A 25,229-nucleotide genomic window follows, 5' to 3' on the forward strand; every position below is an offset into this window, starting at 1 on the left:
TGGATCATTGAGACACCTTGTCTTGTCTAGTAGAGAGTAAAAAAAAATTTAAAAAAAGTTTTAGAATGTGAATTTAAATCAACCAATACTGGTTACTCATACCTTATGGAAATATTGAACCGATGTCTACAAGGGAAAAATGTATTAAATGTATTAAATAAGTCTGGCTGCCCTGTATTTCAGAAGGAGAAATTGAGTCAGACATAGAATACACCTTGATCTGATGTCTTTATTCATGGGAGAAATAATTATTTCATTGCACTCCACAACCACATTTCATGAACAGTTTCACTGTGAAATCTATTAAAGGTGTAGTACGAAAAATGTTGAGCGAAAGGTCACCAAGCGACTGTATTTGGAAACGTCCTCAAACAAAAAGAAAACATGGCCGGGAAAATATTTAAGTCAACTCTGCAAAAAGAATTTAATACTGAAAGTAGGTAACACAGGACAATGATAAAAGATCTTCCCAATATGAGAAATTGCAGTATCTTGCTTTAAGTACTGTTGGTTATTCGTACTTGGCAAAAGAAAGTACCAACTTGTGACACATGGCAAGAAAATGCAGTTAAACGTAAAGAAAAGAAAAAGACGACAACCCCGGTCAGATTTAAATAAGCACTTTGCTAGCAACTAATTGTTAAATCTCAATGACGTATTTACATCTATTCACTACAATACAAAGCAAAACAAAATAAGAAATGTGTGGGGAAGAGTTCATTTGGCTCACCTCACAATACAGTCAAGCTTTAGGTGTGTGGATTTACAAAGGAGTGCTGAAGTAAAAAATGTAGGCGTGGATTTTTTGGATCCAGTTGATGTGCTCAGACATCTGCCAATCTGGAATCATTTATCGTCCTTACCATATCTAAAAGAAAACCAAAAACAACAACAAAAAAACCCCAAAACAAACTGCATCTCTCCAGACTACAGTAAACTTAGTTGACCCCTGAGTTTCTAATGCAAAACTAGTGTATGAAATACCTCATTACAGTGTTTCTTAGTGCAAGCCAGCAATATGCTCGATTAAACAGAGGTATATTAGGATAGCACCCAAGCTGACAAGATTCCCCAGAAACTGTTATTCTGCCAAATCACAACCACCACCACAGCAGGTGATGTTTGTCCTGTGTCCTTGTGAAAACTAGCAGTTCAAATGCTTGAATTTGTATTACATCTATAAACACGTTTTTTCATAGAAAATATAAATAATATCCCTGAATGAAACAGATTCACAGCATTTTATTGTTGAGGACTCCAGTGCTACTACCATAACTTGGCCATCAAGTGTCCCCAACCTGTCCAGTAAATGTCCGTCTTCCCGGTGAAGCCTCCAGCCACGCTTTCATTCACTGTCGCGGTAACTAACAGTCCGCTTGCCTCGGTTCCGAGTGTTGACGCGTCTCATCCTCTGTGGTTCGCTGTCCTCCTCTAAGATGCGTTGATGGCGGCGCAGTCTGAGCTTGCAGCTCGTGGGCCTTTCCGTTTGCGTGCGACTTCTCCTCTTTGGACTGCTGTGAGACCCTGAGCTGGAAAAGGAGTTTTCAGAGGCTGAGAACATCTGCTTGCTTTCTGAGTCTGAACTGTGTTTGCTGCTGCTGTAGCTTTTCTTCCGTTTAGGCTTTGGCTGCCTAAGGCTTTTCCTCCTCCTGTTTGACTGAATGTCCTCCTCTTCTTCCTCCTCCTCTCTGGAATCAGAGTGGGATGAAGTGTCACTCTCTTTGTCATCTTGCTTGGATTCCCTTTTAAAGCTCTTGGAGGAGCCCGACCTGCTGTTACTATTGCTGATGTTTAGAGGCTCCTTCTGTGCATCTTCCTCCTCGTCCTCGGAGTCTGAGGTGTAAATCCGTTTCCTCTTGGAAGTGACCTGATTCCTCCCTTCACTGGGAGACGTTCTCCTGGACACTCTTGTGTTGTACCCCTCTTCCCTCGACTCCAACTCTCTCTTGTTCCTGGTTTTTTGCCCCCGCTCGTTTTCTCGCGTCACATCTTCCTCGGAAAGAGAGTTGTCAACTATGTATTTCTTTTTGGGTAGAGCGCGAAGGTTCAGCCGTCTTTTTGACGCGTCATCGGAATGATCCGACTCTTGGTCTGACGATCCAGTGGAGTGTTTCCTCCACGACTTCCTCTGGGGTTTGTACTCCTCAGAACTTTCCGAAGCTGACGTGGAGTGAGGCCTTTTGGTTTTGCTTCTGGTTAGTTTCCTTATTTCAAGGTCAGACCCATTGCTGGAGGGACTTCTTTCCACTTTCTTCGTCCCTTTCTTCTGTGGGCTGGATCGTTTTGGAGGAGGATCACTGAGTTCATCGGATTCCCCACCATCCAGTATTTTTGTTGAGGCAGATTTTTGTTTGTCTTGGCTTTTTGATGCTGACACTTTACTTTTTTTCTTAGAGTCCCTATGGAATGATTCTTTATCAGTCCTTCCATTTTGTTGAGGCCGTTTTTTGGCACAGTACTCTTCATCTGAACTTACAGGAGCTTTATTTCGTGTGGTTTGGCGCTCATCGCTCTCCTCCGCCTCCTCCTCACTTGTAATCCTACTTCTTCCAGCAGTGCTTCTAGACGGTTTGTGAGACAGAGGTATCTGGTCTTCCTCCTCCTTTGCAGTCTCTTCTTGCTCAGAGTTGCTTTCAAATTTATTTTTTCCACTGTGTCCGTTCACTTGGGACAACGTATCTGTACGGGAAAAAAAAGAAGTCATGAAACTGATTATAAAAACATGAAATAACGTAAAAATGAAAAAATAGTCACCATTTGTCCTTGTTTTGGCAGTGTGTTTGGTTTTCTTGTTAACTCCATTCTGTTTAATCTGGGAAGAGGATGAAACCTCGCTCCCAGTCCCATCTTCCTCACCCATGGATTCGCTGTCAGATTCCTTAGTATTCTGGGAACCTAGAAATGTTTTAAGAAGACAAAACAGTAAAGCTCCACCCTTAATTGGCACAAAACAATAAAAGTCTAAATTTTTGTATATTTTCCAACGATGTTCTAGACTTTAAAATCTTTGCTTACCTTCAGTTGACAACTCTCCGTCCGACTCAGAGCTGCTCTGGATCACCGCAGTGCGTTTGCCAATGCGAGATGTGTGGCGGAGCCAGCTGCTGCTTCTTCTTGGCTTCCTCTCTTCCTCTTCATAGTCTTCATCGGATGCCTCCAGTTGTTTCATCTTACTGACAGCAGCCCTCGCTGTTTTTCTCTTGAGGAACCTGGGAACGGTCACCTCTTCTTCCCGGTCCGAGTCATGGGAGGAGGCTTGGTCAGAGTTGCGGTGATGGTGCCTTTCTCGACGTGACGCCCTGCTGCTGTGGCCGTTCATTTCTGCTCTGCCTTCTGAAAAAAAAAAAAAAAGGCATTCGGAACATCAAAAGCTATTAACACCTCCCTTTCCATGTTTTCTTAGAGCAGAGTAGTAACATTAAATTACAATTTTCTGACAATGAGAGCCTTTTGTTATGCGTCTCACCTGCTCTTGTTCTGTCTCTGGCGGTTCTGTTTCTGGTCTGTCGTGTGCTTCTGCTCGTATACTGATGGTCTGAAGACTTGGAGGAAACATCTCCGTCTTCTTCATCCTCTCCTTCACTCTCACATTCCTCCTCCTCGTCTTCACTGTCACTCTTAGCAGCTAGCCACAAAACAAATGTTCAAAGTTAATTTGTTTAATAGATGACTTAAAGACAATCCTTGTTGTTTACTTTATGTCATCTGGATAAAGTTTATTCCGGACCTTTTTTCTTCTTCTTGGAAGTTTTGCTTCTTGTAACTCTGGCTTTGTGTCTGCTTTGATGACGCTTTGAAGACGCTGGACGTGTCTCCTCATCATCTGAATCACTCTGTTCATTCTCGCTTTCAGACTCTGCAAATAAAAAAAAAACCTTAAGTTCAATCAATCAGCCTAACCAATATAATAAAATTTTCCTAAATGTGAAAAATGCAGGTATTGTATCTGTAAATCTGCCTTTTCCGCTTTCCAAAGTAAGACTCTTGCTCTTTGCATCAATAATTGCACAGGCGACTGCAGTCACATCCCCATCAAAGTAAAGAAAATAAGAACTTGTCAAAATATTTAAGTTGCATTTCCATTTTGTAGTCTAGAAGCATTAAGAACAGAATATAATGCTAATCTGCATATACAGTTTATATTTCAGCTGCTGTTATAAAACCAATGTTTGCTTGTACCTGCCGTGGATGAGGCAGCTTTGGAGCCGGAGTCGTCCTCTGAGGAGCTTAGACCTGAGCTTCTGCCTCGACTCCGTCTCGCTCTCTCAGGAACAGACACTTTGGCTGAGGTAGATTTTGTTATGGACATTGACTCCGATTTTTCCTGAGTTTTAACAGCGGACTTTTTTTGACTGGTGAGGCAAAAGGGAAGAGAAACATTTAGTAGTTTGACATCCAACTGTTACAGTAACTACAATATGACAAAGACACTAGCACAGCATGGGAAATCCAGCAATTATGTTCTCAGTAGGACTCTCTGCATACTTTGATTCTGCCTTTGTCTCAGCTTTTTGGTTTTTATCATACTTTAGGCTACACATTTTAAAAGTCTACTTTTTATAAAGCTTTCTATTTTTGAGTTATTTTTCAGACATTCAAAAGACTATCAAGGGTGCGACTGAAGGTACACATATTTGTTCCGAAAGTCAGCTCTTTTGGTTGTGCACACACACATGCCAAATAAATACAACGTTGTTTATAATACATGAACACATCCAGGATGTGCAGTAGGTAATGAAAACAGCCCGGACAACACAACGGTCTAATGTTTGTTTATTCAATAATTTAGCAGAAGAAAAGGTTTTTGAACTGAAAATGCTTATGTTGTCAACATATAGTTTGTGATCAAAGTGTGATTAATTACAGATCTTGAAATTATTAATTTTTTTATTTTAAAATTGAGTGACACTGCTGGAGTTGAGACAACACAGTTGTACTGCTAAAGCAAATAGAAGAATTTACCAAACCGTGCCTTAGAAATGAATGTGATATTTATACATAACGCAATGTTTTTATTTTTGTTATTGAATCATGATTTACATGCCTGTTTAAAATGGGCTCTACAATACAGAAAATGACTGACTGAGGTAGGACTTAAAAAAGAAAACCGGTTGTAACAAGACAGTAGTAGAGCACAGCATTCAGAATCCATAGCGTGTCGAATTTATCAGCTAACCACAGACGAGGCAAGGCAAACCTTGTTGTGGCTGAGGACTGATCCTGCTGCTGCATTTTCTTGCGAAACCTCTGACTACGGCGCAGTCGGTCACTGCTTTTGACGGCAGTTTTGTACTCTGATATGATTGTTCTGATCTGCTCCTCGAAGAAGGCAGAGAGTCGCAAGGTCATGCTGTAAATCTAAAAGGAAGCAGAGAGTTAAGGAAAATCACTGACGACTCAGTAAATTTATCTCAACTGTGATGCCAGAAGAGATAAACACTCCCTCCCCAAGCAGCAATTATTGCCTACCTTGGAGCGTTTGTTGGGCGTGTAAGCCTTAGCATTGGCAAATATTAAGCGCGTGTCTTTGCACAGCTCTATAGGGTTTTCATAGCGATCTTCCCCCAGAGTCCTTTTCACTGTGCCAAAGTCCATTGGAGTATCAATAATGTCAAGATAATCCTAAAAACATAAGCAAGACATGACTTAGAAGGCCTTCAAAGCTTAAATTAAAACCTGGAGTTTGGATTTGCAGTCTCGGCTGATGTTCACTTACAGGATAGTTCTCAGGATCCACAGGCTGTCTGAACGGTTCTGAGTCTTCACATTCAAATATATAGTTGACCAGATGCCTACAATGTTCCTTCCAAGAATCTCGGTCTGGCAAGACCTCCACTGAGTGCTGCAGAGATTAACAAAACAAAACAAAAATTGAGCATTGTTAAAGACTTTATGATATCTCTAATTTTCTAGAGAAATTAGCTCGGTTCACACCCTTTACCCAGAAAATGCAAATTTTATAATTATGCCCGTTTTAAAATCTGTGAAAAGATAACTGTTCTCTCTCTTTCATTTTCCTGTTAAGGCAGTTAAAATTTCAATTTATCCAAAAAGTTTTAGAAAAGTGTCTTCTAGTAACTTAAACAGAAATAGTTGGAATTAATTGAAGTCTGTAATTCAGGGTCAGAGTTTTAGAATAGAAAATGATCAGAAACTCTGAACAATGCATTAATGTAAGGATGTGCTGTGTTCTGCATGAAGTCAGTGTTAGTGTTTGTTTTTCTTGTTTACCTGACGTAGTCTATGTCCTGAGGATGTGCCTGGTGCTTCCATTTCTTCTTCCTGAAGAGAGCCAGAGTTACAATCAATCAATTCAAAAAACATATTATAGAAATCAAGTCAACAATAAATAAAAGTGATTCAATTTCAATTCAATGGCTTGCTTTCACCAGGGAATCATCATTCAAAGATGCTGCACCTCTAAGTGAAGCTGGCTGCTTTATCCCGAGCGTGCCGCAACATTAATATAAACAGTCGTTAAAGGTTACAACTTCTCTACCATTTTTGCTTGCAGGGAAGCTAAGGTAATTTTACAAAGTGCTTTTATGAGAAAGACCGTTTCTGAAAACACATAAAATATAAAAACTGCTCAGGTGGCCACATTGTGCCAAAGCTGCAGCCAACATCAACCCTTTCGAATGAGACCTGATCAAACCTGCAGCATTTCAACATCTTTGTAAAACAAAAGACTTGTTTTGTTTTTTTCACTGAACTATTATTCTCGCTTATTATTCTTTGAAGACTTGCCTCATCATCATCGTCCATCTCCTCCACAGCATTGTAGATCTCCAAAATATCTGTGCAGCTTGGGTTACTAGAAAAACAAAACAAGAAAATATGCAAAATATATTGAGCCTATAATGTGTCACTAGTTACCATTCAAAAAACAAAAACAAAATAAGAAACAAACAAACTGAAGAACATGCAATAAATCTTACTTGACAAATTTCTGGAGAACGCTTGAGATGATTTTTGCAGAGTGGGCAATCTTGCTTCTTGGCTCATTGAAAGTGCGGGCGTTATGTGCAATATACCTGGCTTCCCAAACTAATGCAGAGAGGCGCCTGTCAAGCACAGAGGGGGAGCGTATGCAGCTTAAACCTAATTTATTCAGATTTCAATAGACTGAAACAGAATAACCGTTGCTGATTATGAGGTGGATGGAGTGAAACAAGACTGGAGGAGCACACCTGTAAAATCTGTTGATGAGCCGCAGTCTGACTGTGCCCAGATCGGTGGGATAGGCGATCACGGTGCAGTAGGTGGGATACTGGATTAAGTCTACCGGACCAGAAAACGGAGCTGCAATCTCTGCATTAAAAGCACAAAGAAAGGGAGATTAGTGCAACTACTAAGAAGGCAGCTTAATAAGCCAACAAAGAACAGACACTTCATCTTGTTTGGCATACGCACCGAGAGTAATGAGCTGCTCGATACCGGCGATGATGCGTTCACACTCCTCGTCCCTGCTCCGCTCGCCCCACTCCCCTGGTACAGGTTTGTACATCAGCTCTTTCATCTCCTCCGCTGTCGCAGGGATACCTCCTCCATCTGTGTCAGGGGGCTGGGCTGCAAAGCAACAGCAGAGACGAGATTAGAAATTTGTCATCAGGGGCCACGAGCAAAACAGTGTGAACAGACGACGTTCTGAAAATGCTTGAGCTGGGACTACCATCGTCCTGTATAGGTTCCACGTCCCAGGGACTGAGCTTTTCGGTTTCTCCGTTGTCCCATCTATTGAAAACAAAAACATTCATGCAGAAATCAACACCATTTAGCAGCATTTAAAAAGCTAAAAATGACACTTCCAAATCTTCTGCTAGAAGACCACAGAGTTCTGGACAATTACAGACGTTTTCCTGGTTTTCATAATGACATACAATAGTATAATAGAGTCATAAAAGCTGCATCATAATATGCAATGTTCAAAAATGTAACATTATATCTTGAAGCCTAGATTTTAAGATTTTTGCATACAAAAGGTGCCAATGTCATTCCACAAAAACTATTTTCTTATTTCCAAAAATGAACTATTATTACTTTCCCTGCCACTGATTACCCATTAAAAATTTCAAAGTAATTAATTATTATTATGCTTTGATTGGACATGACGGCAGTTATTTTTCCCACCTGACTTTGAAGCACTGAAAGAGGCTATCTGGGTATTCCGGCTGGTAGGGCTCCTGACAGACGATGGTCCCAAACCACCAGGCATCGTCGATCACTGAGCGAAACCTGTCATCTACCATAGCAGAAGAAAAACAGAAGTGAAAATTCTGACTATTTTCTACATTTAACAATTCAACAGTTAATCACATGCATAAATAACCCCACAGTAACTGGTAACATTTACTTCTTGATATGTGTTAAAGTTTGACTTCTTTACTGAAATAAGACTAAACAAAATTTGATCGATTTAGAAAAGATTCAACTAAAAGAAGAACTTACTTGGCTGCCAGTTTCGACGGAGCGCCTCGTCATAACTCTGCCTCAACACCAGAAAATCGATCACATCTGGCATGTCGTGGTACCTAGAAACGGTCAAATAAAAAGACAAAAATATTACTATGATATTTTGTCATTAGTATTAATCTTTACAATCATACAACTAATATGATGAAATTGAACATGAGCTGCCTACTTGATAGAAAATGATTTGTCTGTGATTTTCTTGGTGCCGTGGTCGATAAGAGTCAGCTTCAGACAGCAGAGCGTTGGAGGGCAAACTTCATATTTAATACCAGTGATTTTCACAAACTCTTGATCCTGGAAAACATGAAGGTTTTCATTTAATCTGCAGTTAATCGGTTCTGTTTAATGAGAACTTGAACAACTTTGACACAATTAGTGGCTTTTTATATGCTGCTCTGAACACAATTTATGGGTTTTACCCGCAGCTCCATTTTTTTCCACGGTTGTTTTTCCAGATTGATGGGATAGAGCTCACTGCGACTCACAGCATCCACATAGGCCTCATGGCCCTGGCGGAAGTAGATCACCTGGGAGAAACACAAGATTTAATGCCTATGAAGACCAACACCATATTATATAAATTTTGTGGTAACTTGTGGTGAAAATAGTAGTGAAAAGCACTTTAAAAGTCTGATACCTCATCGCCCATCTGTGGAACAAAAGGAGACTTCCTGGGAATGACATCGGTGATCCACGCTGACGGCCTGAACTCATTTGACACTTCTCTGTTAATCGATGGTCGGGGCTTTGGACGCTGATTGGAGCACAACAGGTAAACCATTTAGAGACTTCAAGATCTTGTTTTATCCCAATTAAAACAGCGTTGAAGCAAATTAACCTATTTAGATCCCGACAGCAGCAGCGGTAAACTCACCCGGGGTGACTTGGCTTTGGCTTTCTTAGCTTTCTCTTTGCTTTTCTTCACAGGTTTTTCCTCCTCCTCACTTTGCTGCTTCTCCTCCTCTTCCTCATTGTCTTCCTCATCCTCTTCCTCAGAGCTGCTAAGTTTGCGCCTCACTCGCTTACGTGAGGACAGCGGAGTGGAGGGCTGCAGGTTTATGCCAGCATCTGCTGTCCAGTCAGAGTACTCGCTGGATGTATGGCTGCCCAATCAGAACATTAAACGGTTTCAATTAGCAACAGCGACCAGAGGGCCTCAGAGAGTCATCTGAGATGACAATGGTCTAAAACTAAAGGAGTTGAAAAAAGTATCCTTCTTCAGTCGGTAGAAATGAGCACAAAGAACCGTACTTAGAGCTGTCACTGTTCCACTCTTCCTCATCATTGGAGGTATCCAGTTCACTGCCATCAAGGTCATTGTCCTAGGAAAAAAAAGGAAAAAGGTTCAAAATAAACTGCAACTACAGAGATATGCGTCATATCTACACAAACTGACAGAAAGAGTCACAGTGAATTACCTCAGAGTGAATATCTGAACTAGCCGTCTCCTCGCCTTCTTCACATGAGAACTCAATAAGATCTGAGGAACCTCTGCGGCTGTGAACTCGCTTTGCAGTCGAAGGTTCCTCGTCTGAATCATCCTGAGGACGGACGGGACCGAGTCAGCACCAAGACACACTAACAGATCAACTGCTGCACAGGATAAACCAACTACAACACAATTTCATCTCAATAAAATGTTTGTGGCGCATCGGCACATCCATCAGTGTGTAATTAATACACATATTGTGTTTCACTCAGTGATAGAGCTGCTAAAATAAATTGGATGTCAGTAATATTCTAATTTATTTAATTGGTCTGTATTACCAAAGAAACATGTCTTAATTCAGAAATGTTCTGCTATGTTCATGGGGAAGACGTCTGACTTAACAGTTGTCCAGTCACAAATGCGGAAGAATCTGAATGTTCACAGAGGAATGTATCCAAGAGTATTCATAGATCATTGAGTGGAAGAAAAACGTCTTATAGATGCTGAATAGATGCTTGAGCATCTATTACTACGCAAGGCTAGGCTGGAGGCTCAAGCAAAGTCTGTTCATCACATTTATATAACAAATAAAAATACATTAGGAGAAAAGCACCAGCTCCCCTCAAAACCCTGCAAGAATAAGAGTCTTAGACGATGGATGGATAAAAAGGTTTTACCGTCTGTATATAATAAATCTTAATCTACAAGGTTTATTTTTTTAAACTAATAATAAAATTGCTAAGAAGCTCTTCTTCAAAAAAATGGCTAAAATTGAGACCAAAGCAGCAAACCAACAGCAGACCTACCCGACAGCTGCCATAGATAATCCATCTCTTCTTTGTGTTGTACAGGAAAACCTCCTCATCTCCTCTGGCTGTGCGAACATCTTCCTGGTTCCTGAAACATTTTATACATTGGTTATTTCTTTTGAGAACATTTATGATAAAGGTAACAAAAATAGCTACTGACTACCACATAGAAACCAACTTTAACTTATGGATTTCTTTTGTATTAATAAAAATTTAAAACTACAGTGATCCCTCGTTTTTCGCGGGGGTTACGTTCCAAAAAGAATCCGTGATAAGCGAAATCCGCGAAGTACGAACCTTTATTTTTTTTAACAATTATTATACAATGAAATACTCCATAATACATTTAAAACAAAGAACAAAACCTTTTTTACAGGGCCAAGCATTTTTTTAACCAATAAAAGTACTCTATAAACGTTTTTCTTTTTTTTTTTTTTTACAAATAACTACTATACTGAAAAATAATAATTTTAATCATCAATACAACGTGAAGGCTTCAAATTGCAGAGATCAGCACCGCCCCACCGCGACCCGAGTTATTGGATTAGAACGGGAAAGAAATTATTATGAAAAAAAAATACAAAGTGCAGTTGGACAAATAGTATTTCACTGCTCCTCCTGACTCCGCTCTGTCGCATTTTTGTCTTCTTAAGCAGGTGTGTTTTTTTTTTTTAGAAGAACATAGTTATCGGCAGTTGTTAGGTAAATTGTAAGTGATGAAGTGTTTTGCCCCCACCCCTTAGAGTTGCAGTGTTCTCTGTGATAGGGACTCCGAAAGTAATAAAAAGAGAGGAGCGGACAAATGTGTTTTCAGAGCGGTTGGAGATTTGCGACTGGAAACACATCTCTATCCGTTCTCCTCGCGAGATAAAAAGAATCTAACTCTCTTGTCTTTTCTGTGTTTGTTTAATTTGTCTTTAATAGGTGTCAAACCTGACAGTAGTTGTTGTCGCTCTTTTTTCTTCTGGGCAAAAAGATTCTTATAAACCGACATGCCACCATCGATTATGTTAAATTTGGCAAGCTGTTTTACGTACATGTACATATTACCCGCAAAGTTATTGACACACAGGTAGAGAAGAAGCGGAGAGACTGTTTAGCCAATCAGAATGCACGATGCAAATCCGCGAAGCAGCGAGACCGTGAAAGGTGAACCGCGAAATAGCGAGGGTTCCCTGTACAAAAATTTTAATTTAGCCCAAAATATCTTTTATGCCACAGAAGATTATAAAGTCTGTATCCTTGACTAAAGTGGGACTATGAGGTCCTTTACATTTCAAGTTTTACCAACCCCGAGTCACCAAGAAGACCTATCATAAAGTAGCATTTAAATCACGCTCCCATAAAGTCAAAGTCTGGAAATATTTTAGGTTGAATTGTTTCACCTGTAGTTACTAGCTGCCAGTTCAGGAACCACCACCCTGCGCCTCCAAGCCTGCAGGTCTCTTTCTGTGGCCATCTGACTGCGAGGAGCATTTTGGTGCATCTGCCTCACACCCTCCACCTGGCCACTTCGTCTCAGACCCACATTAGGAGGTGACTGCACATCTGCTCGCTCATTCACAGACACTGGATGGAGGGAGGTAGAAAACAAAGGAAAATCCATGAACAAATTTCAAGGAAACGGATATAAAACAATGCAGAGGAATATGGCTGCTACCTCTGCGTGGAGTACTTGGTGCTGGTGCCAACATCTGGCCTTCTGGTCTGGCATCAGGACCTGGTGCTGCTTCTGTCCCGAGCTGGTTCTGCCGGTCCTGTTGTTCCTGCAGCTGTCGGATCGCCTCATCCAGAAGGCTGCTGCGTCTCACTGAAACCTCCTCAGGTTCTGCCGTCTGCTGGCTGATCACCTGCTCCACCACCTCGCCATCGCCTGAAGAGAAAACACAAGGCGATCAAGAATCGTTGTAAATCATATGGGTGCCTTCAGATGAAGCTTATTTGCATTATCAGCAGTTGATTTCTCAGTGAAAATAAAAATAAACTATATGCTTCGGTAAAATGTTCTCTGTAAAGCTCCAGCCTTACTAGTAGCTACATATCCCAGCTGAGGAACCAGATGCTCGGCAGCGATGTTCTCCCTGCCCGGGACGAGACGCTGGTATCTGGAAACAAGTCGAATGTTTTGTGGGAAAAAGACAAAAAAGAAAAACAAAAAAGTGGTATCAGTACAAATGCTCAATCTTTAAATGGAACACAGTAGGGAAGTAAAAGCTAAAAGTGTTTTTTTTTCAATCTAGAACAAGAGGCCTAAAATGTAAGAATGTAGCAACAGAGGGAGCTTCCAGTGTCCATTTGCAACTTAGTGAAAACGGAAGATATGATGCTAAATTTAAATGATTGCCAACTTATCAAGGGATCAACTCTGTAATTGTCTGAAGACAGGTGCTGGACATTTTCCTGTTCCTGATCAGCAAACGACCAGAATGGTTGGAACAAAGTCAGTAAACTTAAAAAAGCCTAGATCGATAGTTTCCATGAGTTTATTGAAAAGCTCATGTTTGACAATTTCTAAATAAATGTCACTTATTTAAGTCTCACCGGAGTACAAGTTCATTCCTCCTTGACTGATGCGACTTATACTGTTAAGCGGCTTATAGTCCAGAAAATAAGATAACAATTTTTGAGTAATATCTTAATACAGGAAATGTATTGTCATTTTTAAAGAACAAAAAAAAAACTACCATACTAAAATTTGCATTTGGCATTGTATTTATAAAACATGAATTTGTTCTTAATCATTTAAATCAAAATTAATAAGATTCATTGTGGACGATCCAGAGAGTTGTGTAGTTGTCCTTTACAGTCTGATACCTGGGTGGATGGGGGTTTCCATCTACATCGACCAAGAACGGAGGGGGCATCAGATGGGGAGCTTGCTGTGTTTGCTCATCCAGCACAAACCCATTGGCATCACGAATCAGCGGCCTGTAATCTGTGTGGAAGAACACCTGGTCTGGCAGCTGTGGAAACCAGGAGAAGGATTATTTAAAAAGGAAAAAAAAAAACTCTTTGGTTCTTCTCTTTCACTTTAAAGTTTTGTAGACATTTTTTCCCCCCCCAATAACTACTTCCCTCTATCAAACATGTATGAAAGATTAGTCTTCTGTGTCAAAAAGATTTATAAATCAGTCATTTTCTCAATCTATTTTTCTTGCCTTTTCGTACGGTTTGGAGCTGCCAAAGCCAAAGATGAGCAGATGGCCGTGCGAGTCTGTGCAGGCAAACCGCTGACCATCAGGAGTGAATTTGCAGTCAAAAACGGCTCCATGACCCTGACCCTCAATCTGGAATAAGAAAAACAAAGTACTTGAAAGGAGATCACTACAAGTGTATTTTACCCCCTCTGAGTAAAAAATAAAAGATGTGTGAATAAACTTGATTAAGAAACAACATTACACTGATGCAAATGGTTGAAAGCTCCAACAAATTATCTACTAAATCAAGAACTCGGCTCTCAGCCTGCCATCATTTGTCACAATTAGCTTCATGGTAGATTATAAATAATTGAATTGCACTGTGTTACTGTTGTCTTTCTCATTCTGTAAGTATGCTATCCTGCATGTGCAGAATCTGTGTGTGTACCATGTTGAAGTAATGCCAGGTGTTTTTTCCTCGTTGTAGATCCCAGATGAAGACGTTCCCGTCGTGGCCAGCAGACAGGATGATCCTGGCATCAAAGGGGTGAGGTTCGAGGACAAACACCTCATCTTCATGGCCCTGAAAACATCGATAGGATTTATTAACATCATTTGAGAATAATAATGGGAATAATTAGTGTTGCTTTTCTTCACTGATCATGGAGAAATCTTGTGCGCATGTACTTTTAGGATATGTAGCAGCTGTCCTGTGTAGGAGTTCCACACTTTGAGGAGATGGTTGTTAACAGCCGTGACGACTGTATTGTCATGGCGATCCCAAGCAACCATGGTAACTTTGGGTTTAAAGTAGTTTTCCTCTTCGTTTGTTGGTTCAGCACTAATAAGAGAAAGAAACAATGATAAATCGGCGCCAAAAACAGTCCAACTAATTAACAAACACATTCACTCTGTATCTAATGGTAATTTAAGCAGAGTTTTCCCAATATCATTGCTGCAATACGAATACTGGGACCCGTTTTTGTTCAACTGAAGTATTTCTCTTTCATCTGGCTCAAAATCAATATTTAGTTGCTCGGCTCTCCTTAGTGATAAAAGAGGCATCCTTCTTCCTTGTGGCAGAAAACAATCTGGCAGATTGGTCATGCAGTTAGACTGTGTAACTTATTAGAGCTACTTCAGCTCTACACATATTGGAACGAACTAATCAATCAGCTAGTGATCACAGTTAGGTTTTCCAAGATTAGCTCTGATCGCTGGGTCAAATGCAACATTAAATGTGTCTTTACTCACAGCCAACAGAAGCTTAGATGAAGACCATAAAGCTTCAGGAATATTTTTATTTAGTAAAAATTGATTAAAGTTTGGAAACATGTTTGGGTATATTTTTGTAATTCCTTTTGGAGGTGCATCAATTGCAGTTTTCTGGCTGATCAAAAGCCTAACCTGCTGATTCTGGTATTTGCTGATACCAGTTTCTTTTTTTGTCTGAAATGTTGCTAAATAATAGCAAGAAAGTTGCTGAGTTGGCAACAGTTGTTAATTGCAAACATGCAGACATGTTTGAAAGAGTCAAACCTCTTTCACATGAGAGCAAAAGAGGACAGTGGTCGATTTTTAGACCTTTGCTGAGTTAGATAGGTTGGGAATAAGATCAGTTTCACATGTAGGTATCAGCCGATCACCGATCTCCCAAAATTAAGGAAATGGATGCTGAGACATTGGGTGGCTGATTTCGGCTGGTGGAGAAATTGGTGCACCCTTAATTCTTCCATTTTCATTTGGATTTAAAACTAGTTCTTCCAACAACTAACATGAAGGATATTTTCAATCTTATGTATTACAGTTGTCCAACAGAAGACAAAACCCTCAGACCAAAATACGTTTGGACAAAGGGATTTTCAGTGTACACCATAGTTTTATATTACACAATCAGTAAGCAATAATCAATATACCACAAAGAGAAATCTATGTTTTAAGCATTATGTTAAGAAATTAATATTTCGACCCCTTACCCAGGAAGAGTTGCGGACATGTTGAGTAGGATGCATCTCCAGCGCTGCCGCTGATGCAGCCTCCAGATTCGAGCCGTTCCATCTCGACTTCCGCTTACAAACCTGAGACAGAACACAGTTCCCATTGTACAATTAACTCAGTACTGACTTAATACACATAAACAGTGTAATAGTAAATACACATACCTTTCACCTGAGTGGCAGAACTGGATGCTGTCCACCTTATCCTAAAAAAGAAACAAAAAAAATGATATCGTCAGCGGTTATAAATATAAATGTTACGTGTAAATGCCAGGTTTACATTACAAGATATTGATATATGGTAGAAAAGTGAAGTCTGCTAACCGTGTGCTCATGGAGCTCTGATATCTTCTCTGGACTCCCGCTTCCCAGGTAGTATATTCTAATGACATCGTCTGTGCTTCCTGTTGCCAAGAACATCCCACCTGAAAATAAGATCATTTTGTGATGAGTTTCAAGTTTTCCCAAAGCTAATGAGTTCCCACTTAGGTAACTGTTGGAGAGGAAGCATAGTAGTAGGATCCATAAAACTCAGCGTTAAACACTTTAAACGTTTGTTCATGCTTGAAGTGAAAAACAAAAAGAAATCTTCACCTGGACTGAACGAGGAGCACACAGTCTGGACCCCTGGCCTTGGCCGCTCTGTAAACTTGTATGGCCGATCACTTTAAGGAGAACAGAGAGAATGTTGGTAAGTTTACACAGTGATGGCTAATCTTCACCGAAAAGGATGGACAATTGTCAGAAAGGGCCAGAATCATCCTAATCATGTAGGGGGTCAAGGAATATGTGGCACAAGCTGCCTCATCAGCATCCATCCACATGTCTGCATTTCACACACATCACTTAGCATTTTTTTTAGGTTTATCTTCACATCTCATCAATTCAGCTAATTTATAAATTCCCTAGTATCTACAATACATTATACACTTTATTTTAAAATACAAAATATAAGTGGAAAAAGCTGAATTTTTCCATTCTTGTTTTTCCAGAGTTAAAACAGTCCCCAAAACAAAGATCTTTAAATACTAAAGGCAAGATTCTTGATATTTAGGAAAAAGTTATTTTTATTTTTCTCTTTAAATTTAAATTTAAAAAAAGGTAAATGACATACCATTTCTCTTGTTAAAATATTATTTTGCGGACGAGTATCAGTAAGTAAGTTACTTTAAACTCAACATAATTAAAAATAAAATGAAATATAAAATTCATTAACTCTTGCACAACCATCTTTATTATGTTGTTTTCAGTGTTAAAAATGGTTTTTTTTCTTCTTCTTTCATTTTAAAAAAAATATTGTATTAATCCTAATCATTTCTAAACTCATTTTCACCTATATCCTGCTAAAAAAAAAAAGCCATGCTGACCTGAAGCTGATGTTGTTGACATCCCACTGCCAGAAGCAGACAGTAGCATCCGTTCCAGTGGACAGAATGTAACGTTTGGAGCCCTTGGCAAAAGGTGAAAACTAAAAACAAAAGAAATAGGGATCAGTACAGTGAATACTCAAGTTATTTTATGCAGAGAAACTTCCTTAACAAAGAGAGATGAACATAAATGTCCCACAAAGCTCGGGGGGGGGGGGATAAAACTGAAAAATTCAGTCTCAGGTCATCAGAGCTGAGCATAAAGTTAATTTTGCTTTCTGGAGTGCCTAAAAAGCGGTGAGTATCTCATTTCATAAAACCGACAGACTTGACAATAATCACAGCACCCAACTCCCTACAATACTTGCCTTCAAAATTTGGCTCATAAACCCAAACAAAGACTTTTGGTTTACTTGTTAAATATGAGGATCAGGGCTTCTGCATTTGGTTAAGTTTTTACGCCAGTAACTCCAGAGGAAGTGAAAGCTGAAGGGAGCTGTTTTTCAAATAAAACAAGACCTCAGCTGACCTGCTGATTCAAGAAACACATGTTTGCATAGTGAAGACTGTACTCTCTGATTAATTAAGGGTTTAAGGACATATTGGTATATTATATTGACAGACTTTAATATATATGAAGTCCGTCAACCTATTTAGTCATATGTGGGTGACATTTCATTACTGCATAGTATGATTAAATAAAAAGACATTTCATAAGTTACAGACAAAAATCAAATACTAGAAATGTTGTAGTCTTATGAAATCAAACAATACCTGAATATCTTCAATTAACTTTTACATATGCTATAACTGTACTGAGTGGTGGGGCTTTACTAAACAAAACATGATTTGTAATGCTCTATAAAGTGGTGTGGTGTTTGTTTTATTTGTGCAAGATCTTTTTATTTTGTAAAGTGTGTTAGCACATTGATTGCTAACACAATCAATATGCAGAAAGCTGTAACTGATTTATCTGGTTGTAGTTTCCAGAAAAATATGCATCTAAAATATTTGGTTAATATCTGATTCATCTCACAAAGATTTGCTCTGACACTATGGCAAAAAAATTACAGTGAGAAGCATGTGTCAATTTATTTTCCTTTAACAGATGAAGAGCAACAGTAAGGTAAGTTGCACTCTTGCTACAGAAGTTTATGAATAAAACTGATGCTTCTGTGAAAAATAAATAAATAAAAGCCTTAGAATAAAAAAAAATGGACAGAAAATGTATTGACTAAACTCCAATCTCTCTGCTTTGGCAGGATGACAGCAAGTTCTAATCTTTAACAATCTAATATAGCTATATCACCCATCCTGACCCTGGTGGGGGGAAAAAAACACTGCGTAGGCAGGTTAGCTGCAGCAGTGAAGCAAGAGAACAGTCAGAGTTGCAAATAAATACACCCGACCAATAAAAAGCAGTTTAGCATAAACGAATAAAAACTTGCTGAAAATGCAATTCTTTAACCTGTCTGATTGAAGCACATGAAATGCCAACATAAGTGTTGGTGAAATGTGTGAACATTTTCCAACTTTTGCTTATTTGAGAACCTGATCAAAAGAAACTTAACATTCACCAGAAGATCATGTAGTAACCAGGCTCCTTCTGATAAGAGAGAAAACAAGCAGCAACACAACAGCTGACAGAGACCAGACTGAGTGCAACAATAAAGGCATTCTGCCACGTCTTATGTAACCAGAAATAATCTAAACAAGTATACGCCTTCAAATTGTATGAAATTTATGTTATTTTTTTTTATTTATATGTCAATATAATCAGTAGTTATGCTCTTCAAGTCTAACATCACACTGGTATCTTACAGAACAAACATTAAATCCTAAAAACATTTTTCTTTTTAAAAATCATGTCTTAAGATGTCTGCGATTTATTTGCTCGATTATCGCTTAGAACAACATGTGAAACAAGCGATTCATTTAGGACTCAGTTTTAGGACTCCACTTTAGCCTGAACAACCATTTCAACAGAAGTAGCTTTCACTGAATCGTCGTAGTGCGCTTTGTACTTCAAAAAAAATGTTCTGACACATTTTACCTTTCTCTTCTTCAGCTTTCAAGTCTAACCCCGTTCTCTGATAGAACACAACTAAAGTGCAATGCTCCAGGTGAGCCATCTCAAGAGGCAAACCAATGAGAATAAATAGACCCAACAATAATAGTTCTAATACAGTCTCAAAAGCATTACAAAACATGAACTAGATATTAAAAATGCTTCGAAGTATCTAACCTGCCCTCCTGTTATCTTTACAACAGGAGAAAGTCCCACACTGATAAATAACAGGATGTTTTTATTGCTACCCGTTTCTTTACCTGAATGGAGGTAATGGATCCACTGTGTCCCTGCAGCACAGCCATAGGAGCACAGGTACGAAGGCACCACACACGGATGGTCTTGTCACAGCTTCCTGCAGCAATTAGTGTGTTTTCATAGTTGACAGCCAAGTCTGTGATTTCTGCAGAGTGTCCTCTCAATGTTGAGTGAAGCCTTCCATCGTGCGAAGACCAAATCTTCACCAAACAATCATCTGAGCCCTTAAAGACACAAGTTATTTTTACTTTAGGACACATGGTAAAGGAGAAATCAGGTAGAAAAGATTTTTATCAGCACACCACAACATGCATTAGGGATGTCCTGAGAAAAAAATATTTAAATGGTTGATATTGGCGTCCCAGATTAAACATGACTTCCAATACATGTACAGCAGTGCAAAATCCAGACACGTATTTCACAAAGAAATTGGTTTTCCGTCACAATTTTCATCTTTTTTGTAACCTTTACAGTCTCCTTCACAGTAATAGGGGGACTGTATTGGATGTTTCAGCTCTGTGTCATGTGAGTGTCTATTTTCAACTATCACTCGACAGGAAAGACGAATCCTGTAGATGTAGAGCGGACACCCCATAAACAGAAGCCATACCTGTTCTGCTGTTATTACCTGTCACTTTGCTGCACTTGCGGAGAAATTTCCCCATTGTGGGACAATAAAGGATGTTTCTACTTCTATTAGTGCTCAACTCAGCTGTCGGAAGGTTGATTTCCAACACTGGCACCTTTGCTGCAGCTCCATCCCCAAACCCTCATCTTTCTCTCTTTGCCCTTTTCCTCTCCAAATAAATATCACTGGTCTAAAAAAAAACTAAAAAAAATGTAAAAATTAATCCCTCAACAATTTTCTGTTTGTGATAGAGCTGTACCGAGAGCAGCCAAAACAAAGTAAATTACATTTTACGAGCATTTAAAGCAAAACCTTAACTTTTTAAAGTAGGAGAATTGCTTTTGCTGTATGTTTGTTTACACATGTTCAACTGGAACCAGATTAAAATGTTAAATTGGTCATATCCAAACATGCTTGCAAAAACCAAGCACTTCAAACTGATATACATAAAAGCTTTGCCTCAAGAGAGAGGAGAGTTCATTGAAAGCTGCAGCTGTACATGTCGAACCAGATACAATTAGAAACATGAGGAAGTCCAAGACAAACTCCAGTTGGAGTTTGCTTGAACAACTGATAGACAAAAAGAGGCAGCAGTGTGCGGCATGTAGTTTTCATCTACATACCATTGGTATTTCATACAGTACGAGATGGGGACTTATATCTGCCACCAACCTTACTCCTGATTGGACATCCCTAATGTAGAAAACAGTCAGGCTGCCAATATTTTATCAGTTAGGACGAGTGCTGAGTGGTCCCATCTTACTGTGAAGATCCTGAGACCGGTTCGATCAAATGCGATACAATACACTGCAGACAGATGTCCCAGGATCCGCCTGTGCAGGCGCATGTGCTCATATGTGCTGACAGGACTGATGGAGCTAAAACGCTGTACTCCAGTCAGCTCCCTCCCTCGATGTACCTTCACTGTTAATAAAACACACCAGAGCAGAGAGATAGAAATTGTAAGATTTGAAAAAGTGCTGACATTATGAGCCTCATTCAACATGTGTTGGTATGTTGAGCTATTAGATGAGTGAGAACCTCCACATAACTGATGACCCACCACCTTAAGATGTGCACTGATTGCATAGACTGAAGATATTCCTAATGCAAGACTACTTCATAGAGTAACAAAAATCAGTGGCAGTAATTTCCAGTTTTATAACAGATTCTGAAAGTAGTGCATTGTGCCCCCAAACCAAACAGATTGTCACAATCCAACCAATTGAACAAAATTCTGTTTCACATACAAACTAAGATAGCATTATTGTCGAGCTCAAAGGTTTTTATTAAAAATTATTAAGCTATGGCTCAGGCTCAAAGTTCTTAACCAAACAACACATAGTGGGCCTGATGAATGTTACAGTAAGGTGTGCGCAAACACCAAACAAACCGTTTCAGTTTATACTTATTCATATTTGCCTGAGAAAGAAAATAAAAAATATCTGCATTAAAATGTGTGGAGGGAAACCAAACATAGGTTGGATGATTTGCTCCAGCAGAGGACACATTCTCAGAACCGGTAAATAGTAACTTCATATCTGTAAACAACCCAAATATCCTAGAGCCAAATATATGCATTACTTTTCCCATAGCAGGATAGATTTCAGATCTGAAGCACTGCTACAAACAGGTTTGACAAGAATCAATGTGGCGCTGCACAGAAAATAAGTCCCTCGGTGCACAAAAGATTAGAAACTCTTTAACATCAGGGAATCTCGCCACAAAATTAAATAGAACAAATTTTATGTCAAAATTATAGCCCAAAACCTCATCATGTAATAAAGTTGGCTTTATTGTGGCAGATAAACAGTGAGCTTTAAATAAAACAGTACTACAATGAAATCATCATCAACATATTAAGCTTCAAAGTATCACAAATAAATGAATCACAAAATCACAGCAGATGAACAGAACACCTCTAAGCAAATATGCTAGTTAGTTTCATTTGCCACACCACTGGGACCTACCTTGATGTGGAGGTTGCTTCTGGTTCAAAGGCCTCTCTGGTGGTCTGCCCCGATGAAGGGCTGCATATGATGAAGCTTTGAGCGGCACACCGTCACAGTCTGAAAATCAGAAACAAACAGTTCATGATGTGCTTCTGCCAACTGCCAGATGAATGAGTGGACCAGATGTCTCGGTATCACTCCTCGCAAATGAAAAACAACTGCTGAACAATCTCTGCTTGAATAAATGTTTTATGGAAACAAATTGAATTCCTCATGCGGTCTAAAGTATCAAACACTCCAGCTCATATTCCTGAGCATAGAAATACACAAAGTCTGTACCTTTTGCAGTCCGAAGCATGGACTGCTTTCCAGACCCCAGGAGAGAGTGCACACCTGGGACACACGATGGGACCTCTTTATCGAGGAGTGGTCCAATTTGCTTACATATCTGTAGCAAATGATCGGGTGCAACATGTCTGTTGGCAGCAACCTGTCAGGGCAAACACAACAAGAGCAGTGACTTTTCACTATTCAACTAGGAGCATATTTCCATAATTCTGTTGAATTTTAGTGTAAACTCTATAAGCAAGTCCCATACTATATCAGTAATAAATGTTATGCTACAATTGCCTATATATGGCGTACAGCTGCAAACTTGACTGATATAGGAACAGGTCCTCTTACCAGACCGCGTTGAGTTAGTTGGGGACTATCTGTATAAGATATGTGCAGTTTTTGTTTATATAAAATTGAAAAATATTTATTCAGCTCCTCTTTAGATCAACCTTTATTCACTGTTGTCTGATATTACCAGGAGTAAATATTACCAGTGGGAACAGTTTACATAACTTTTCCTGTCCAAAGCTATGGCTACACATCTTTGTGAGTTGTAACAATAGTTCAAGCTTTGTTTGTCATAAATTCCATAAATTCAATTCTTATTTACATAGTATCATAATAAATGTTATCCCAAATCTCTTTACACGGTGTATCTACAAACATCCTGAACTTAGGAATGCCCTGTTTCAATCAAAAATAAATGCAATTTCTATGGAAATATTATATGTATACAGTACAAATGCAATCAAAGAGACATTACAAAAAAATTATGTGTTTCAGGTCACTCTTAGTTGTAATATAATGGACTAAAACTCAGTTTGTAATGCCAAGTGATAAAAAAAAAGTTATCTTATAGAACCTAATCAATTGAGTCATTGATAAAACACCTTCAAACCAACTCTGCTTTCAAAGAATCTCTCAGGGACTTACTCGGTTTTGAGTTTGAACCTGAATGTATTAATCCCAAAGGGAAATTAAATAAAATCCTGATGAAATAGCCAATTTATTGTTAAATTATTGAAAAGCTGAGCAGTCTACATGCATTATTTATTTCAAGCTCCTTGTTAGCATTGCTTCCAAAGCCATTTCCTGCCAACATGTGCAGCACAGATGCATGGATTTTTGGAAGATAGACATAAGTGTGCCATGGATCTACAAATATGTTTTTTACATTTTTAACTACACTGTTTACCAATACTTTCAGCAGATCTATAGGATTTGTTTATATCAAATATCTCAACATTGGAAACAAATAAAGCTTAGTATTTTTAAATAAGACTATTTATTGCCTGTTGTTAAATAATCAGAAATCATACCAAAAGCTTTCTCCAGTATTATAAACGTTTAATTTGTGCCTGGAGTCTGCATTATAACAAGTTAGGTGTCAGACAAAGTATTTTTTTTTTCATGCACTTCTCACCCCTTGTTCCTCAAGGCGTGGCTTGTATGCAAATATTTTCTTTATTTAAAGAACCAATCACAGCGCAGGTCACATGCAAAATAACGCAGAGACAAAGAAACTCGGCTTGTGATTGGCTGAGAAAGCAGTCTCAGCAAAGCGACAAGCCGAACAACCCACCCTAGCTTCAATACGACAGCTGGTACAAAAAACATTAAACTCCAATCCTAATGCGGGTTTTTGGTAGACCATTCAAAAGTTAACCATAAACAGCTAAGGTTTTCCGAACAAGTTACGCTTTACAGTTCATTAAAAGTTAAAGATCTACATCAGCGGTTCAGATGGAAACCGAACAAAGACCGTAAACAAGCACAGAGCGTGCAGCCCCCCCTGTCACAAGACAATAACAAGCATCGGCACTGAACTTGAAATCACAAAGTTAAATCTTACCACATCTTCGTATGTTCTAGGGTGTTCATTTCCCAGCCAGTCCAATCTTCCCGGTAAGAGCTGTCGAAAACAGTTTATCAAAGGTGAGTTACTTTAAAAAATTGAAGCAGGTACACGCGTCTTAAAACCGGATGATGTCAAATGAGTGGGACGTAACGGGATATTAAAAAGTCCAAAGAGTTCACCAAGTTTATAAGCACAGAGTCAGCCTATAGCGAAGCAGCTAGTTAGCAGTTACCTAGCAAGCAAAGACAACCAAAATACAGACCTGATATTCTTCGAGTTCACTTGCTAGGACCTGCGGAGGAATTGAAATGCAATCCAGATTAAGGTGCCTGTATATTAACTATTATCAAGTGCTCGTCAACTATGTCGAAATACAACAAAGTGTGCCAGTGAAAGCACGCCAGCTCACCTCAGCCGCTCTCCGACACGGACCCGTTGTTAAGAAACGAGAAATCAAGTAATAGAGCTCTGAAACGGAAAAGTGAGTGCATTAATAGCCGGGAAATCAGTCCAAGAATCAATTAGCACGAGCGATATTGGTGTAAATCAAGCCATCAATTGGGGTTTACTTCTGCGGCTTACCCGACTCAAGGAGCGAAATGTTCCGACTTTTGGCCATGGAAACGGCCGTGATTTGGAGAGGTGGAGTGATCTTCAGACTAACTTTATGGCTAAAGAAAAATCAGATATATTTATTTAATTTCGGTTACACGTCGCTGACCCCCCTCCACGGTTGCTCCCGCTTTCTATTCAGCCTGTTTGCAGTCGCCATTGGAAGGATGAGGCCTCAGCGATACAACTTACTTCCGCCACGGCGGAGTAACACAGGAAAAAGGGGGCAGGGAGGGAGGAGCACTCCGGCAACAAAAGACACCACCGCGCGTTAGCTTGGTGGCTAGCCACAGTTATATTACATCA

At 39.4% G+C, this 25,229-nt stretch overlaps 1 protein-coding gene across 5 annotated transcripts; it reads right to left on the reverse strand.

Annotated features, from left to right (window-relative positions):
• Window positions 1-209: 209 nt before the first annotated feature.
• On the reverse strand, window positions 210-25,147 carry LOC114133561 (bromodomain and WD repeat-containing protein 1-like). 5 transcript variants are annotated; one of them, XM_027999552.1, is made up of 45 exons: window positions 24,894-25,142; window positions 24,721-24,779; window positions 24,574-24,603; window positions 24,306-24,365; window positions 22,457-22,607; window positions 22,136-22,234; window positions 20,929-21,089; window positions 19,540-19,761; window positions 17,212-17,312; window positions 16,439-16,509; window positions 16,169-16,269; window positions 16,010-16,050; window positions 15,824-15,925; window positions 14,535-14,688; window positions 14,296-14,430; window positions 13,869-13,997; window positions 13,525-13,673; window positions 12,739-12,815; window positions 12,371-12,583; window positions 12,096-12,279; window positions 10,708-10,798; window positions 9,891-10,013; window positions 9,724-9,794; window positions 9,347-9,575; window positions 9,110-9,226; window positions 8,892-8,999; window positions 8,642-8,766; window positions 8,449-8,531; window positions 8,131-8,242; window positions 7,673-7,734; window positions 7,414-7,569; window positions 7,191-7,311; window positions 6,939-7,064; window positions 6,748-6,814; window positions 6,232-6,282; window positions 5,717-5,842; window positions 5,470-5,622; window positions 5,198-5,358; window positions 4,180-4,352; window positions 3,959-4,015; window positions 3,728-3,856; window positions 3,467-3,625; window positions 3,016-3,333; window positions 2,755-2,895; window positions 210-2,679 (listed from the first exon to the last, which is right to left on the reverse strand). In XM_027999552.1, exons 1-45 carry the CDS (start codon window positions 24,928-24,930, stop codon window positions 1,346-1,348), a joined length of 6,669 nt encoding a protein of 2,222 aa, XP_027855353.1. In that variant the 5' UTR covers window positions 24,931-25,142; the 3' UTR covers window positions 210-1,345. The 5 variants fall into 5 exon arrangements, with proteins under 5 accessions (XP_027855353.1, XP_027855352.1, XP_027855355.1 ...); XM_027999551.1 differs by having other exon boundaries at window positions 4,180-4,355; XM_027999554.1 differs by lacking the exon at window positions 3,959-4,015 and having other exon boundaries at window positions 24,894-25,141.
• Window positions 25,148-25,229: the final 82 nt, after the last annotated feature.

This window comes from Xiphophorus couchianus, chromosome 18, assembly GCF_001444195.1.
Source record: "Xiphophorus couchianus chromosome 18, X_couchianus-1.0, whole genome shotgun sequence".
NCBI lineage: Eukaryota > Metazoa > Chordata > Actinopteri > Cyprinodontiformes > Poeciliidae > Xiphophorus > Xiphophorus couchianus.

Bases quoted from the DNA above. Each gene is read 5' to 3' on its own strand.
- LOC114133561 (XM_027999551.1), bottom strand. From the start codon at position 24,930: ATGGCCAAAAGTCGGAACATTTCGCTCCTTGAGTCGG. The intron at 10,799-12,095 runs GTGAAACAATTC...AAAATGTTTCAG, and splicing joins CTGGCAGCTAGTAACTACAG to GAACCAGGAAGATGTTCGCA. The intron at 7,312-7,413 runs GTGCGTATGCCA...CTTTTAATGCAG, and splicing joins CGAGCAGCTCATTACTCTCG to AGATTGCAGCTCCGTTTTCT.